Here is an 18,573-nt window from a genome sequence, read left to right as displayed (position 1 = left end):
CGTGGCATAGGGAGGGCCTGGGTGTTGGAGGTGTGGCTCATGCCCACGTGCACAGTCCCCCCCCCCCCCACCTCCCTTCCTCTGTACTTCCTGCACCTCTTGGGCCTCACACAATTTCCCGAATGCACTTGCACCGCAGACAGTGTGACAAACCCCTGCCAGTGTCACCCCCAGTTTGGGCAGTTAAAGCAGTTTGGCCAACATTAACCCCCGCCCCCCCCCCACTTCCCCCTACCACCACAGACACGCACACATGTGCCGCGGCAGTGGGCTCTTCGTCTGGCCTTGACGTGGGGGAAGTGGAGCAAAGGTAAACGGTTTTGGAATTTTAAGAAACGGCGAGCTTGGCAGCGGCGTCGCTAAAAAAAAAGTGCTCGGTCAGCGCAGACGCTCTTCCCCGGCCCTTTCCTGGCAGCGGGGCGGATGTTTCCATTCTGCACAGTGTCAGCCTGCAGCCGCGTGGCCCGCTGCAGCCAAGGAAGTGTCACCGCTAGCCGCGGCTAAGTGGGCCGGCTCAAACGCGGCATGCGGCTCGAGCCTGACTGCGCCGCGCCGCGCGGCCCTCGTCCCCGCTGCTAACTTGCGTCTGCAGCAACCTGCAATTACACGCCGTGCCCGTGGAATGCCCACCGCTGAAGCTGAATGCCCTTGTTTTGCATTAGACGTACAATTTCATGTCCGGCAAATCATGCAAAAAAATTCTTCCAACCTAACTCTGAGACTGAGGCGATTTCGCCATCTAGTGGCAAAGAGAGCAATTGCACTTTTATTTTTGGAGGATATTGAGGAAGTGGGCGAGTAAACAGTAGACTGTCAGTCGAATGGGGATTTAAACCTTCGTTTGTGGTTTAGCTTGTTTCTGAGCAAGAAATTAAAATTACAGTCTCAGTTCTGCATTTTTTTTGAGCTGTAACTGCTTTGAGCTGCTCAGTTTAAACAGTGGATGAAACAGAACCGAGAGAGGGAGCGAGAGAGAGAGAGAGAGAGAGAGAGAGAGAGAGAGAGAGAACATGATACACATTCCTTTCTACCTCCCACACTTCCCAAGGTATATTATGCAGGAAGAGGCTAGAAAAAGGAAGAATAGAGCAAATGAATGACAGTTATAGCACTTACTGTATATATAAATATGACTGTAATAACTGTTACAAATCTAACTAGTGATGCATGTATTTGTGATTGTGTTGGCACAGATATGTGACGTGTATAAGATACAGACACACATCTAAAACATAGTGTGGCGTAGCGCGTCCCCATCTTATTGCAATCATTTGCAGTCCAGTGCAGTAGTGAAGCTTGCGAGCCACAGACTCCATTGATTCTGAGCATAAGCCAGTTTCTCGGAGCAGCATTTCTGTATGGAATATACATGAGGTATCAGCCATTTTTATACAGAACTTTTCGGTATAATGAAATACTGACATGCGTATGGCAATTCCTTCTACCTAATCTTATACCAAGCAGATATCAAATTGCCTGTCTCAAATGACATGTTTACATTTTTTTTTACATTGTTCAACTCTTACCTTCCAAACTCACACACAAGGACAGAGAGAGAGAGAGAGAGAAAGAGAGAGAGACTCTGTATAGGAAATATTTATGAAGTCTTTTGACAAAGCATGAAGAAGGAGAAAGATGTGCGACTTTTGGCTTTTGTGTCAGTTGGCAGGGGGAAGCTTGTGGCAGGGAGAGCAGAGCAGCCACTGAAGCATAAACCGTGTCTCACTGCTCACCCGCCATGTCTCACTGCTCAGCCGCCATGTTTCACTGCTCAGCCTCCATGTCTCACTGCTCAGCCGCCATGTCTCACTGCTCAGCTGCCATATCTCACTGCTCACCCGCCATGTCTCACTGCTCAGCCGCCATGTCTCACTGCTCAGCCGCCATGTCTCACTGTTCAGCCGCCATGTTTCACTGCTCAGCCGCCATGTTTCACTGCTCAGCCGCCATGTCTCACTGCTCAGCCGCCATGTCTCACTGCTCAGCCGCCATGTCTCACTGTTCAGCCGCCATGTTTCACTGCTCAGCCGCCATGTTTCACTGCTCAGCCGCCATGTCTCACTGCTCAGCCTCCATATCTCACTGCTCAGCCGCCATATCTCACTGCTCAGCCGCCATGTTTCACTGCTCAGCCGCCATGTCTCAATGCTCAGCCTCCATATCTCACTGCTCACCCGCCATGTCTCACTGCTCAGCCGCCATGTTTCACTGCTCAGCCGCCATGTCTCACTGCTCAGCCACCATGTCTCACTGCTCAGCCTCCATATCTCACTGCTCAGCCGCCATGTTTCACTGCTCAGCCGCCATATCTCACTGCTCAGCCGCCATGTTTCACTGCTCAGCCTCCATATCTCACTGCTCAGCCTCCATATCTCACTGCTCAGCCGCCATGTTTCACTGCTCAGCCGCCATGTCTCACTGCTCAGCCGCCATGTCTCACTGCTCAGCCGCCATGTTTCACTGCTCAGCCGCCATGTCTCACTGCTCAGCCGCCATGTTTCACTGCTCAGCCTCCATATCTCACTGCTCAGCCTCCATATCTCACTGCTCAGCCGCCATGTCTCACTGCTCAGCCGCCATGTCTCACTGCTCAGCCGCCATGTTTCACTGCTCAGCCGCCATGTTTCACTGCTCAGCCACCATATCTCACTGCTCAGCCACCATGTCTCACTGCTCAGCCGCCATGTTTCACTGCTCAGCCGCCGTGTCTCACTGCTCAGCCGCCGTGTCTCACCACTTAGCCGCCATGTCTGACCAATCAACAGGGACATACAACATGGGACTAATGAGAAACTGGCCCTGGGGGTTCAGCTTTGCAGCGCTAATGGCTCGTTAGCGCAGGTATCCGTTCACAATAAAGGGACTGTTTGCCTGTGGAGAGGAGCATGAATTATCTCTCACAGCTTGGCTAGCTACACGTGTGCCTATCCACTGTGTATAACGCATATCCCTATTATTTGGAGAAGGGGGTTTCACACAGCATCTGTATAATGACCCATTTGTGTCACGCGATGAGTGTACAGTGCTCAAATAATATTCTCATTCTTCTGAATGGAATGCTTTTAATTTGATGACGAGAGTAGGCTGAAGTGAGGAAGTGACACAATAAATTTGATTGCGTGATTTCTTTTAGCAGCTCTGTGTGCTGCAATGGTTCTACACAGATGAATGTGGCTGCTTTAGAAAATGGGTGTGAATGGGTCGGCACAAAGCTACGCACTGTGGGTGGGGGGGGGGGTGGGGGGGTGGGACATTTAGGAACCACAATCGACCCCATCGCTGCGTGACGCTCCTCGGCGACAGTCAGTCAGCAGGGCGAACAGAGCAGACCTTTATGCAGCCAGTCAGGGAACATTTCTTCAGCCCCGCAAAGAAGAGTGCTAATGCTAACAGCTCGGGAGGACAGAGAGCCGCCCTCCCCCCACCCCCGGTTGCTTGGGGGGGGGGGGGGGGGTGGGCTGGGACCCAGGGTCAGGGCCGGGGCCAAACCCCCCCCCCCCGCCCCCCCCGTGTGCCGGTGCCCGTGGGAGGCAGTGACCACGTAAAGGCGTCGCCAGGTGTACCTCTCCTGCTGGTGTCACATGGGAGGGGCCGGACCAGCTCCTCTCATTTCCCTGGCAAATGTTGTGTCACCAGTTCCCCTCTCCCCTCCGTCACGAGCAGGCAGCTCCACGGAGAGCAGAATGCATTAATGGAGACCTTCAGCAGCACCTTCCTGCCACTGCTCTGGACAGTGACTTCCCTCCTCTCAGGTAAGACCACAGGTGTTTGAAGCCATGGCTGCCACTGTCTTAAGTAGCCACTGCGGCTGAAATGCCAGCATGTCGGCTGTACATTATGGTTGAAGGGTACCAATTCATGTAATGCTAAAATGATGAAAGTCTGCTGATCAACTTTTGATCATTTAAATTTGGTCGAATAATTTGGTTCTAAAGCCTTTAAACACTCTAATATTTGGAAGGACGCACTACATTCAGTATTACAGAACACTGTAATGCAGCAGTTTGAGATCTGTTCCTGTCTCTCTAGTATTATATAGGAAGTCAAAAATTAAGAGAAGGAACTGAATATTTATTTTATTTTATCGCATTTTGTTTTCCTCTTTGGCTCGTAATTTTTTAAATTGTTTAGATAGCTTTGCTTAGGTGGTGCAACCCCATTATCTTGGGCTTTTTTCTCATAGTTTCCCTCTATGAGATTCAAACGATTTGCATGTGATGATGAATGTTCTGGAAAGATAGGAATGTGACGAGTTACTCAGTCTATCTTTGAAGTGCTATTTTAATAAGGCTTATTTTGGGAGTGCGCATGAAGTCTCTACGGCGGCATGCTGCCAAGCTGTCACAGTTTATTTTGAGTCCAAACAGCTTTGTTTGAGGTGCGAATGGTGGGCGGGGGGGGGGGGATGGGGGGGGTCATCGGGGTCGCTGAAGGGATCTCACCTGTGTGCATTGTAATACGAATCCAGACCGTCAACCGTGCCCCTCGCTGCCACAGCCTCCAAGTTGTTTAGAAGCAACAGTAGCCCAGCGAAAAGCACCTATTGAGGGGACCTTTCAACCCTTGATGGGTAAACAGAGAGCACACTTCTGCCACCCCCTCCCCCCCCCCCCCCCCCTCCCCCCCCCCCACCCACCCCATGCAGGATACGCAGAGCATGTAATGGGGGTGGCTCTATTTATTATTTACGACATAACAAGGCACGCACGGCCATCTATTGTGATGAATAATATTGCCAACAGTCAACAGTGGAGATAATGCGGATTGTCTCCAGGGTGGCTTTGGGGAAGGAGGGGGAGGAGGGGGGAGGTGGGGGGAGGAGGATGTGTTTACCTGCACACAGCCTACCTCCTGCTGCATGACCTGCCCAGCAACGCGGAACCTGTCCGTTGCAATGGGCAACTCTCACCGTCCACTCTGTGCCTTTGGTCAAAAATGGACGCATGACCCAGTGATGAAATATTCAAAAGCCTACATCCTGAATTTGGAGGGGTAATTAGCCATTGTGTATCTGTCACATTGTCTGTCCTGTTTTTTGGACTTGGTTAATGCTTTTTTTTTTTTTTTTTTTGAGTTGACAGCCTGTGTACTCCCCAGGCAACAGAGGCTTGTGCCAATTGTGCAACGTAAACAGAATTCAAACTGATGTTCAACGGCTACGTTGCAAAGCAAGTGTTTGCTTTTAGACCAGTTCAGAATTAAGCAGAACCCGGTGTCTGGAGCATGTATAATTCAAGAACTGAATAAATATTGAGTTTTAAAGTCCCAAAAATCTCCACCAAAACAAATAACAACATTTGTACATACATGTTATATTGCTGTACATCTTGGTGTCCCTTATTTTATTAGGTGTGATGGAAGGCAATAGTCATGGGTCATATTTCTGCTATTGATTTAGGAATATCAAAACATTGGGAGAGAACAGAGAGGAGCAATCTAGGCTTGTTATATCATGTCAGTGGCAACATACACAAAATTTAATGTTTTTATACTTTAATACAAAAATGTTTATGACATACTGTATAGTATCTTACACAAAGGGTTAACCTTAATATAACTGTAACTCTGTTCAAACTGAAGTTTCCTGTCAGACATGAGTTTAAAACCCACAAAAATTTCATAAGGCACACCGTTTTAGGTTCACAGGTTAGTGAATGACACACAACCTAATATAGCCTTGTGGTAAGCAAGTCTGAACCACATATTAAGAAGTTGTCAGAGAGGAAGCTCCTCCTGAGTTTGAAGGTCAAATGTAGATCTAGCAACAAACAGAAAAACACTGACAAAAACTCCTATCTGTAATTCAGGCATATAATCTACAGCAATTAAGATACAATGTAGCACATATTCCTGTTTTTGGGGAAACATAAATCATTAGTTAATACATCTGATCAGTAAGCTTCATGGGATTAAAACTTACCTAATTACGTCAAATGAACGTGTCCAATTAATGCCACAATTTGTCATGGTTTGCTCAGATTAAAGTATTTTATCATTATCATACAGTCAGATATAATTCTAAACTTAATCAGAAAGTTACTCAAGTTACCCTTTTCTAATGAGCCCTTTTCTAATGAGAAACATTGGAGGCTTAGCCTGCCCTGCACAGTGTGCATGGCTAATGAACAGGAACGAATCCTGAAGTAATGTGTTGAGCGCAGATTTCATCTTGCCCCAATGCTCGTTTACTCATGTCTGCTTGTATCAATGGCCATTATAATCAAGCGCTGCTTCCTGGTCCCTCAGGCACCTACTGCTCCCCATATGTGAGGGTGCCCACTATTCTCCATGGCACGTATGGACATTCACTGCTCCTGCCCGTGGAAGATTTCGTCCACTCAGAAGACGTGGAGATCTATTTCAACTGGAACTTCCGCGGGCCAACCGAGGACATGCCCACACTGCTGGTGGCCTTCCAAAACCAAAAGGACATCAACATGGACAAGAGCAGGTTCTCATTTCAGCCCCCCAACGCGTCGCTGCTGATTCACAGCCTGGACCAGACGATGGAGGGGGAGTACTGGCTCGCATTTTACATCACATTTCCCAACGGATCCTTTGTTAGAGAGAACAATCCCGTCCGCATCATGGTCCATGGTAAGCTGGTGACACATGGTCGTTAAAAATAGGGTTAAGGCAGACTAAGACTAAACTGAACAGGTCTATTTACCTAGCAATCTCAAGCAGGTATGCCTTATATACCACTTCCCCTTCTCTGGTATTAATATGTAATTCATAAAGGCATTATTGTGTTATTATTCTCATTCAATCAGAGGTGGCAAGTCCAGGGGTCAGAAAGAAAGTCCTGCCATGTGATCCTTTCACCCATGAACTCAGCCAGCTAATTTCACTAATTAGTTCTACCTTCTGGCTAAAAAAATTGTGCTAATCAGAAAATCCCGGTGATTGGAACAAAATGCTGGGGAGGACTATTATTTCTGAATCTGGATTTTCCACCTCTGCTTTCAAATATGTGCAAGGTGCATTTGAGTGATCAATACAGGCTATAAACGTTTACAAAATGAAATTGTAAACAGGTTTCAAAGTAAAATTAATGTACACAACCCGAACAAAGGTTTGATTAAAATATTTGATGCTGATATGGAGACTGGGAAAAATTGGTCACGAAGGAATTGACCTGAGAGAATGTACTTATTTCTATAAAGGACAACAGCCCCCATTACTTCTAACTCCTTCTGCCATCTTTGACTACACCTTACTCATTACCTTGTCTCGTCATTCAGAAGGTTGTTCATTAGCATGTCATTGTATGAGTAGTATATTATGCATGCTGTCATAGCAACAATTGAGTGGTTTGTTGTATTAACGAACCCCTCAAAGACAATGAAGAGTACAGAAAGCTGATGAAGAGATCTGATGAGGTGCCATCTCTCTTGTCTAGTGCCCGTATCTGTCCCAGTCATCAAGAAGAGTCCCGCTACTGAAGTGGTGGAGGATAAAGAGAATGTGATGTGGATGTGCTCGGTGGAGAACGGGACCAGGGTGCGGTACCAGTGGTTCCAAGATGACAGACCCGTTCGCGCCGGGGCGCGACACACACTCTCTCCCGACAACAGCAGCCTTGTCATAAGCCCCGTCAGAAAAGAGGACATTGGGGAGTACAGTTGTGTGGTGGAAAATTTCATCAGCAAAGAAACAAGCGCGCCAGTGGCACTAAATATTTTCTGTAAGTACAAATATCTTTCAACATTTAATTTTGCTTATGTAAAATATGCTACGCACACACATGGAACACACACACACACACACATACACACACACGTACACACACTATGTATAATAACAAAGTAAGCAACAAAAGTTTAGTTTACTTTTTTTTTAGTTTGCCCTCTAAGCGTAGTGTGTGCCTTTTCTGTTCCTGTTAACACCAGACATCATTGTGCAGCAACACCTCTCGCTTAACGCTCTAATTTCACCTCCTTTTTAAATAACTAACCCTGTTGTAGGCACCCATTGTGCCATGCCTGGTCCTTCCACATAGATGGAAAAACAGAAGTGCTTGATATTTGCATTCAGGCTCCTGTATCGTACTGTTGGCACTTCTGGGTTAGTCAAACAATGATGTCACCATCACTGAAACCTAGGTGGTGCTGTATCAATGATACCACAGAGCCAGCCAAGTTTGAGGAACCAGTTCTAATCTTCAACTTCTGTGGAGCGACAGTGCTATTATTTATTGGGATTACACACTGTTTAGAATGTCTGTGGCCACCTTTGAGACTATATATCTGTGTGATTGTATTTAAGGTCAATTTAAGAGATGTTTATTTAGTGTCATAAAGCTTAATGCAAGAAGAGTAGCATAATAGCTTGCATAATAGCTTAATGACATATAGAGCCCTTCCGTAGAAACCTCAGACTTGTGAAACATCTCTTTTAAAAAATACCTGTAATTTACAACTGCCTGTTTTTTTTTTAGACAGGTTTATGTAGACAATGGCTGCGCATGCACACAAAGGCTTTAACAGTGTTGCCTCAGTGTAAATGTGTGTTTGTTCCTGGAGCACCATATGCCACTGCTCCAGGCCAGGGCTCTGGTAATAGCCTAGTGCAGAACAGAGTGATTACCACCTGCAGACCAGTAAGCTGGAGACACAGGGGAAATGAGCAGAACCGCCACCTCTCCGTCTGTCAGGAAACTACAGTACGGCCAAGTCGAGCTAGCAGAGACTAAGAAAACCGCGGTTTCACTTCCCTCAGTGCCCATGTCTAGCATATAGCTCTTTTTCAGTGACAGACTATTTTCTCAGATGATAGCCCAATACACATGACATAACTATCATTTTGCAAATGCTCTTATCCGGAGTGACAAAAAGTGAGAGTCATACTCTTTAAAACATGGGTGAAAGTAAAATCTTCTGCTTTGCAATTTCACTTTTAATTAGGAAAAAATAAAAACGGTAAACACTAGAGCACTTTAATAAATATGCTTTTACATATATATCTTAATATGTATAATCCTGGCAAATGAAATAAATCATGGGTAGGATTAAGAATTTCCACGTTACATCAAAACATTTTAAATTTCAGACCATCGGTTCTACAGACTGTGAAGAAATCCTGCTCTTCGAAATACCTTGAAACAACAATTATGTTAATTAGTCAATGTAGAAGTAAGATCTACTTCTCAGAAATGACTGAAACAGAGATGGTTTTATTTATTTATTCATTTATTTAAACACAGTGCTAGATACTATCTAGTTGCAGGTAAACCGAGCACTAGCTACACTTTAGTTGTAGGAAAATGGCGAGTGTTGGTGGGTTGAGTAGCCTGTGCTCGGCATCATGTTACGTTATTTATTTATTTACTTTTTAATTCCCAGATGGACCGTACAACCTGGCAGTCAAATCAGACCAAGGCCTGCAAACTGGGGGGGTCTTCACTGTCAATCCTGGAGAGCTGGTGTTCTTCGACTGCTTGGCAGACTCCAACCCCCCAAACAGCTGCGCCTGGATCTCCAAGACCAACAACGCCACCGAGGTCCTCATGACGGGTCCCCGCTTCGAGGTGACGTCCTACGAGCTGGCCCACACCGAGGAGTTCCTGTGCCGCGCCTTCAACAACGTCACACAGAAGCAGGACGAAACCGAGTTCACTCTGGTGGTGGCCAGCCTGGGCACCGGTCAGTATGAGTTTACGCATGTGTGTGTGTGTGTGTGTGTGGGTACGCACACGTGTGTGTGCGTGTGTGTGCGCGTGCGTGTGTGTGTGCGCGCGTGTGCGTGTGTGTGTGTGCCCGCACGTGTGTTTGTGTGCGTGTGTGTGTGTGTGTTTGTGTGTGTGCGTGTGTGTGTGTGTGTGTGTGTGCGTGTGTGTGTGAATGTGTGTGTGTGTGTGTGTGTGTTTGTGTGTGTGCATTTGTGCGTGTGTGTGTGTGTTTGTGTGTGTGCATGTGTGCGTGTGTGTTTGTGTGTGTGTGTGTGTGTGTTCTCTTTCAGCTTTTATTTCGTCCCTGTCTTCTGTTGTCGCTTCTCAGAGCCATTTTCATTTGAAACAGTTCACCACAATTGGTAATGATGTTATGAGACCATCAGTAATTTGAAATGACTATTGTTTTCTTTGCATGACTATTATCACTTTATGTAGAAAAATACTGGGCAAAGAAATACAATGTTCAAGCTAATTATACAATTCCCACAGTAAGATACATTAGACTTCTCAATTATGTTGGTAATACATAAAGGAAGGTGTAATGATGATTATTTAACACAAATGCTAATTATTTATATATAAATTTTATGTTTATATTACATTTCCTACATTTTACATTTATTATGCCAAAAACAGAAATTGTAGCAAAATACTGGATTAGTCATCAAACTCTGTTTATAAATGCAGTGTTTCCATAATTAGTGACAGTACTATATGTGTAATATTCCACACAGTGATAATAATTTATTTGTGAAAATAAAGAAAATATAAAGCTTTAGTTCCCATGTACACATATATTTAAATACCATAATTTTACACAAAGAATAAATCATCTTCATTATTAACTCAACTTTATTATCTTGGCAATGACCAAGCCTTCATGGAAACAGGCTACAAAATATTCAGGGAAGGGTGAATACGTTAAAATAAACATCTAAGTCCCCATCAGTGTTGTAACTATTTACACAACTTGATCTGAGTGAAATGTTCAAACAGGACATTTATCTAATTCATCATCCACATTTGAGAAAAGTCAATATTATTTTTTTCTTCAGTTTCTGTTCTTCAGACCTGGTCCCTGGTCTCTCCCCTCTGAACCATCTTATGGATCTATTGGAAAGCAAACAGCTGGCAACAGGTGTTCCCTGTTGACAGAGTCCAACCGTGCAGGCAGTTTCTGCGACTTGCCCTAAAAGGAAAAAATGACTTTCTCCATCACCGAGCAGAAAAAACATAAATGCTACATGCTGAACTGGCCTGGCTTCCTTTTCAGCAAATGAAAATGATGGGGAATGCTGGATCATTGGATTATTGAGATTCACTGCCACTCCGGTTTGCTTTACAGACAAAGAATGTGATTCCTTCTGAAATGTTGTTTCTTCCAGAATAATTGCTCAATGGCAATTAAGGTGTTGTCAAAACAAGTAAATTCGTCATATGTAATCAGATCATGCACTGACGTGTAATACGATTTAATAAATGTGAAATGAAGAATAGCTGTCAGAATGTTCAAGACATTCTTGTCTTGAACATTCTTGAACAATGTCCAAAACCACAGAAGAAACCATGACTGAGCATTGTTTATGACTGGAAATGAGACTATTTTAATTTCTGTGACAGATTTGCGAAATTACCTTTTGAGCACACTTTGCAGACAAGACAGGAAACAGGGGATAGTGAGGTTATTGAGCAGGGCCCAGGGTGACATGGGAGCAAATAGACTGGATCTAGACTGGAGTTACTTTAGTCACACATGTAAAGTACTGCATATTGCAACCAAACTATAACTAAAGCTGATTTAACCACTGCTTAATCACAATAGAGGAACGAAGACAAGGTTATGACAGATACACATCAGTGTGGTTCATATACATTCATCTTGACACCACGACAGTGTCAAGCAGAAATTAAGTGTCACATGCATTTCCTCTGGCACCTGATATTTTTCTTGATACATAATGTACGGCACAAAATGGGAGAACGAATCTGAAGGAATTCAATCTTCGCTTGTGGGTTGATAGTCAGTTACCCTATGAACTGTGGCAGACATCTCGCCGACATCAATGGTCTTTTAAGGCGTACATTTTCATAGCCTAAATTCATGCACGCTCTCTCTCTGTCTAATAGTCATCAGTGGATTCACTGAATAGCCAGAAGCTATGTATAATAAATGGCCTGTTAAGCATCTTTCATTATTTTTCATTGAGCTTGACTGGGCTCCGTTCAAGAGGACTATTTTTCCCGGTCTGGCGTACCTGCACCTGCAACTGTTTTCAAAATGTCCTCTCTGTTTTTCTGCAGGGAAGGAGAAACATTTCCAAGAAGGCAGCGCAGCGTCTCCGCTGACCGCCATTGTCATCGTCTCACTGATCGTCATCATCTGCATGCTGGTGGTTCTTTTCAGAAAGTCCTGCCATCCACACAGAGGTGAGACCTTGAGCATTGCACGCTATCCACTGACACTCAGGTTCAAACCAAACCTTTCTGCGTTTTTTTCCATACAGAACGACGGGTTTGGCGGTTGGGGAAAATTTACAAAAAATTTCCATCCGCACAAAAATAGTTCTGCAAGAAATGCCCACAGCACTAAAACACACTCAAATGCTTCACGTGAAATTGAGGCCAAGGCGCATCGCGGTTTGGCTGCATGAAGGCCTAGAGTAGCAGAGGAGAGGAGAAGCTGAATTATCATTCTGAATCTGGTGTTATTGTCAGAATTAGATTCAGAAGAGGATCAGTGACTCTGGAAATGAGCCGGAAATTAATAAAACCTTCAGGGCCACAAAGGAATGATCTGGGTCCTCTGCTTATAGTTATTAATTATGAAACCTAGAAAAATGACTGAGCAGCCTGGATATGTGCCTGATCTCATTACAGCAGATGGAGATCCCACAAGAAAGCACTGTGAAGAAGTGGATGAAGTAAAAATTGAGCGTCTGCCTCACTTCTTATTAACGGATATATCTCTTCGCTACCCAATTACACCTCTGCCACGGGGTGAGGAGCATTATCAGCAGGCTGCCACAATCCTGAAATCATCACAGTTCTGGCTCAGATAAATGTACATGTTACAGTCTGTCTGTAACCCTCTGTTATTTCATAACCCTGACTGACACCGAGTAGAAGCTGATGTGGAACCTGCTGAATTCTGAAATGTCTTCGGCTGCGCAGTCTTTTCTTGCAACCGGGGACTCAAACACAGCAGAGTCACCTCTGTGCTACCTGCACAGCTCCGGGTCTGCACCTTAATGAGCTTCATGCAAATGCCAAAGAGTCAAATGAGCCAGTTTTCCCTGTCCAAATATCATCTGTGGGTGTTTGAAAAGAAGATCTTGTTAAACCACAAGATCAATGAAAATCAACTATATATGTATATGCAGTGTGTGAATTCTTTAGACATGCCATGTTGTTTATTTTGAGGACTGAAAATGAGAAAATATATTTTAAATAGATCCTGCTAATGATAAAATAAGCACCTCAAAACAAGGCCTTATAGCTGAGTTTTGTTGCATTATCAGTTGCTTTACATTTTTAAATTACTTTTGAAAATCTTGATGAAATTATTCATCATTAGTGGATGCGACTCAAGATAATCATTACTACACAGTAAAATATCAGGTGTTAATTCAGCTCTAACAGTGTGCGTAATCAGTCCAACAAGGACCAAATGCACTCTGTAACAGCTGATTCAACACTGAACATTTTACTGTGTAGTAATGATTATCTTGAGTCGCATCCACTAATGATGAATAATTTCATCGAGATTTTCAAAAGTAATTTACCTGAATACTGTTTTGGACTTATGTGCAAAGACTAGCAATATGAATTTTGTCTTTTTTGTCTTGTCTTTTATCTGAGAAAATTCACAATGATTTTTAATCTTTTATCCTTCTGTTTACAGTGATCATGAATATTTACAACAGGTAAGGGAAATTTAAACTGGAATAGTTAGTATTTTGAAAACAAACATTTAGACTGTTCTTGACATTAGCACTGGAGCTTAAACTGTTCGTTTGTCCCCCTGCAGGCCTCTAACTGACCAAAAGGGACCACACCTCTCAGGTACAGCAGATTCAACACTTTTAATTTCTCAGAAAAGCTCATTGTTTTGCAGCTCTGTGTACAGTCCTATACTTAAATAATCATTTGCACATCTATACATCAATGTGTTTACCGCAGTTGAGTGTAATCACACGTGTGGGTTTATCCCTGACATACTGCGCATGCCTATCTAATGATCTTTTTCCCGTTCGCTCGTCTCTATAAATAGCTATTTGTTTGCGGTCATGCCGTTACCTCGATTCACCTTACAGTCCTGCAGTGATGACTAAAGTCATCCATGCAACCTATGGCAGGACTGCTAAGGGGAGTGCTGGTCTGTGTACAGACTGGAAGGCCACCGCATAGCTTCCTCATTCAGAGTAGTCAGGCTGCTAGGCAAAAAGGTACCACGTATGAACTTGTCAAAGTGAAAGCGATATTACGCAAGTAAACAAGAATAATGCGGAGAATAATAAAAATAAGTCCATATCTAGGATACAGGATGTGGAAAAAGGTGTCACTACAAACACAGTGGCAAGCTCAATGATCTGCCAAAAATTGTTACTGAACAACATCAAGTATTCAGATTATTCATTTCATTGGTGGCCTCTGATAGGGATTTACATAAGCATTGTCCATACAGTAGGGTGAGGTCTAACTGCTGTTCTACTGAAGCCAAACCCCTTAAGCACTCAATGCAACATTATTCTTCCAGGCCACGAGGACGCAACTGAAGACTTTGGAATCTATGAATTTGTGGCGATACCAGGAAGAGCAGAATCCACACTGGTATTTCACCTTCAGCAGTGCCTTCAGCTTGGTGCCATGCATTTCTCAACATACTTTGTTGATCAAATATCAATAGTAAAAAATGGGAAAGCAGTCCCAGGGATGAATAATTAATGGTTAAATGAGCGGGAAATGATGTTCTATTGTCTGGTACTCGAGCGTAGATTTTCATAAGTATAATACTAACCTATCTAACAATGCAAATTCAATTACAAATGATGCAAATTAAGTGGACGACACATTTTAACTTTTCTGTTAGCCCAAACATTTATTCTAACCGAACATCTCTTTACCAAAAGGAACTACTTGATAAAGCATGCCAAATTCAGCTCTGCATTAAGATAACAGTAAAAATTAATCTAACGAAGATCTGGGCTGTAATGAATGCCAGAATGCACAGCTGTATCCACAGGGAGCAGGGCAGTACAGGGCTGCAGTAGATACAAACACTCAGCATACTGTTGGTTATTAGTGCCTGAAACTGGGGTGCATTCAATACACTGAACAGTTTTCTAATGTCGAAACAGTACTGAACTAAACAAGCAATGGTTACTTACTGTTTGCATGGGAGTGTCAGTCAGGCTCCGCACAAACGATACTGACACACACACACACACACACACGTGCATTTGCTCACAAAAAATGCACACACACACACGCATACAAACCAATTTTTAACCCATGTTAATAATATTATATCAGGTTCTTACATTTACAGTTATTCATTTAACAAATGCTCTACGCTAGCAGAACAGCACATGAAGAAAAGCAGCGGGAAACAATATAGATACAGAACCATTCCAGCGGTGACACTGTAAAGCACCGCGATAAAAGCCTTCATTTTACCATTTGCTCCCAGTGTGTAAAAAACGGAAAGGATCTAAAATGGTGACACGATCTCCCGGTTTGTTTTTCACAGGCATCCAACAGGTCCCTGGCAGGGCTGGAGTCCGCTCAGGATTTGCATACCACCATCTATGATGTTATAAAGCATGTTCCCGAAACGCCGTCGCAGAGCTTGCTGAAGTAACCCCCCCCCCGTGAGTGCCGTTTGAAAAAAAAGGTCTGTGATGATACAGTCTTCACGTCGCCGGAGGTTTTAGGCGGGAACACGCACACTCAGAGCGCTGGAAAGCTTCTGCGACCTTCCCGGCGAATATTTATTAAAGGTTTCAAGCGCTTTAAAGGGAAAGGAGAAGGATTCTTCTGTTGAGTGACTCAACCTTGCACTGCTAATTACTCTGCTTCTATTATGCCTGTTGCATAAGCCTATCATTATTATTTTTTTTTACAGGGTTTGGCATAGCCTCATCACCTGTTCATATTTATTGGCTTAATGCACATACCAGTAGAGTCCACTCTTTTCGAAACAATGCAACAATGCATGATGGCGAGAAGATGTCATTCATCCCAGCCCTTCTTGTCATTTCACCTGCAGTTGAGAGAGTCGCAGTTTGTCAGGCCTGGTCTCGAACACATGGTCTCAGACACACACCGTGGTCATTGCATCCAGTGTGAGTCCTGACTATTCCCTGCATTTGAAACTATATGACATGCTAAAGTATATATTATAGCATACATTAAATATGAACCTTCTTCAAATGCAGAAAATAGTCACGACCATGTGCTTGAATAGCCTAAGGATATTAGATCACTTTTAGCAGATGCAAATGCACTCTTCCATAGGCATACATTTGTGCTTAACTCTTACAACTGCGAGGTGGTTTTGTTTCAGAATCAAGGCATTGGCCTCGATTCAATCAAACTCATTCCTAAAACGGATAAAGACTACACACTTTGAATTTATGAAATTTGAAGTGTAACTAATATGTGTTTTTACAGTTATATTATGTGTTTGCCAATTGCTGAATCATATTGTTCTTAAGTCGAAAGATTCTGAAACATGCTGTAACAAACTTAAATTCTCATTTCACACGCTTGTTAAAAGGATAGTTCACTTTCTGAAGTTTAAAAAATATACTATTTAAATTTTAGTGTATGTTTTCGATTGGACCAGTTTTTGTGTGTAATGAAGAATGTTAAAGATATTTCCAGAGGTTTTCTTTTGATGACCTGTCGACTTCACACTGCCAGGTATCAGGTCTTTCAGGGGTTTGTGGTCTAAAGCAACAACAACAAAAAAAAACAAATAAAAAAAACAAAACATATCAAGTCATTTTCAAGCAATTTGTGCTGTGATATTATGTTTCCAGAGGTTGCACGTGAACAGATTAATTTTATAGTGTTTATTCATAATTACAAACATAAATATCAGTTTTTAAAAAAAATTGTGTCAGTACTTCTTTCCTTCTTAGTTTTCAAACAATATAAGCTCTGCACTCCTGGGTACAGGTGCAGCAATGTTGATACAGGAAGCTGTGCCACAACTTCTTTCAGCTCAGGCTGCATGGTCATAGAAAGTAGTTCCAACCCAAATTATTCTTATTCTTCTTATTATTATTTTCATAATATTCATGTAATTTTCACATGCATAATCTCTGGAAGCATAATGTTGCTGTACAAGTGTCAAATGTACCTAAACTGTCCAGGCCAATCAAAACATGCACCAAAACTGAAATAATATAAAAAACGTGAACTGTCCCTTTAAGGACAGCTCATTTTGTAAGTAGATTGATTCTCAGTTACTGTTTCCTTTTTTGTCTATGAAAGGGATTATATGTGTTTTATTTGATTTTTCACAGGCAGAGCTATTTGGTTTTGAACGAAACTAAATTATCTGCAAAGTGCTGTACAGTGTCAGTAAACATATGTGTATATTTTGTATTTCAATAAAGATTTATAACAATTCAGTATTTCAGTAGAATTGTGTGTATTGACTGAGGGATATGTATTGCGTGAGACAAACACATTTTTGTTCCACCTATTTTTAAGAATCTTATGTAATCGACATCTTTATTTCTTTATTCAGCCTAATCTTAAATGCTCATACAAGACAAGGTAATTAGGTCAAACTCAAATTGCTAATTGTTGCTAAATTATATATACATTTTGGGAACATTTTAGGATGAATTGGTGTGTCTTCTTGATTTTGGAAGACCCCCATTACAAAATCAACCAAGAATAAGTTAATCGTCCGACAATAAAGAAGTAAGTGATCTAGCTCTTATTGTATTATCAAAAACAACTCCAATTACAGCTCTCCAGTCAAAGGAAGAGAAACCTGTAGATGGACATTCAAATTGAAACTCCACTCACTGTGTGTACAATGAAGGCGGACAATACAGTATGCCACAGTATGGCCGTATATGAGTATCACACTTTAAAGACAACATTTCATTCTGTAACAAATACATGCAAGGAGAGAGAGTGGTGGCTTTTTATGGTCTTCAGTGCTTAACCACTCTTGTTAGATGCCAATTCTTATTTTTTTTACTTGATTTATGATTTGCTTGTAAGTAATACTATGTGATTATTATTATTATTATTTTTACTGTTGTTGTTGTTGAAGGGTTTGCGGTGGAACTTTAAAGCTACTTCCCCTTATTCGCTTGTGTCAACTTTTGGGTGTTTTGGTCATGAACCTCACAGTGGAAGTTTTTTCGGTCATTTCTGGCTGTGCCAGGAAAATTGTGCTTACATCAAAAACGAAGAACATGAATTAACTGTTAAAGTCCATCAGTTAAAGCAATCTGCTTGCAACACTGCACAAATTGTCCAGCAAAGTCCTCAGGAACAATATTTATGCTGAGGGGAATATTTTTGCATCTTATAAAAATAAAAAAATTTACCCGAAGGCCAGTGACCCAAAAATGCAAATAAAATCCCTATAAATAGCATAAATTCATCTTTACGTACATATATTAAAAACATTTTGTCATTAGCAAGGACATGAGAAGATTACAAAAGGATGTCAACCTTAAATATATCAGGAAATGTACTACAAGCCTTTATCACCATTCTCTGCTTGTACTTGTTAGCTTGAAAGCTTTTCTGGTGCGTGAGCAAAGAACGCAACATCAAATAGAGCGAAATGGATTCGGTTTGATATAGCGGCAGGTTTTATGATGAAGTCCTGTCACACAGACCATCTGTTCAACCTTTGTACAGTA

The 18,573-nt window shown here is 42.6% G+C and overlaps 1 protein-coding gene across 2 annotated transcripts; it reads left to right on the top strand.

Moving 5' to 3' along the window:
• The first annotated feature begins 3,566 nt into the window (after positions 1-3,566).
• Positions 3,567-17,316, top strand: hepacam2 (HEPACAM family member 2). Of its 2 annotated transcripts, XM_035428186.1 has the most exons (10): positions 3,567-3,752; positions 6,247-6,597; positions 7,403-7,687; positions 9,345-9,644; positions 11,975-12,100; positions 12,551-12,670; positions 13,575-13,596; positions 13,701-13,735; positions 14,430-14,503; positions 15,423-17,316. In XM_035428186.1, the coding sequence occupies exons 1-10, from the start codon at positions 3,692-3,694 to the stop codon at positions 15,531-15,533; spliced, it is 1,485 nt and encodes a 494-aa protein (XP_035284077.1). In that variant the 5' UTR covers positions 3,567-3,691; the 3' UTR covers positions 15,534-17,316. The 2 variants fall into 2 exon arrangements, with proteins under 2 accessions (XP_035284077.1, XP_035284078.1); XM_035428187.1 differs by lacking the exon at positions 12,551-12,670 and having other exon boundaries at positions 3,572-3,752.
• The last annotated feature ends 1,257 nt before the right edge of the window (positions 17,317-18,573 follow it).

Source organism: Anguilla anguilla, chromosome 8 (genome assembly GCF_013347855.1).
Source record: "Anguilla anguilla isolate fAngAng1 chromosome 8, fAngAng1.pri, whole genome shotgun sequence".
In the NCBI taxonomy this organism is placed as follows: Eukaryota; Metazoa; Chordata; class Actinopteri; order Anguilliformes; family Anguillidae; genus Anguilla; species Anguilla anguilla.
The sequence above is the reverse complement of the archived record's forward strand: the minus strand, read 5'-3'. Positions and strand labels throughout refer to the sequence as shown.

Excerpts from the sequence above, each read along its gene's own strand:
- hepacam2 (XM_035428186.1), top strand. The coding sequence starts at position 3,692 with ATGGAGACCTTCAGCAGCACCTTCCTGCCACTGCTCTGGACAGTGACT. Across the intron at positions 3,753-6,246 it reads AGTGACTTCCCTCCTCTCAG|GCACCTACTGCTCCCCATAT; the intron begins GTAAGACCACAG and ends CTGGTCCCTCAG. Across the intron at positions 13,736-14,429 it reads AAAGGGACCACACCTCTCAG|GCCACGAGGACGCAACTGAA; the intron begins GTACAGCAGATT and ends TTATTCTTCCAG.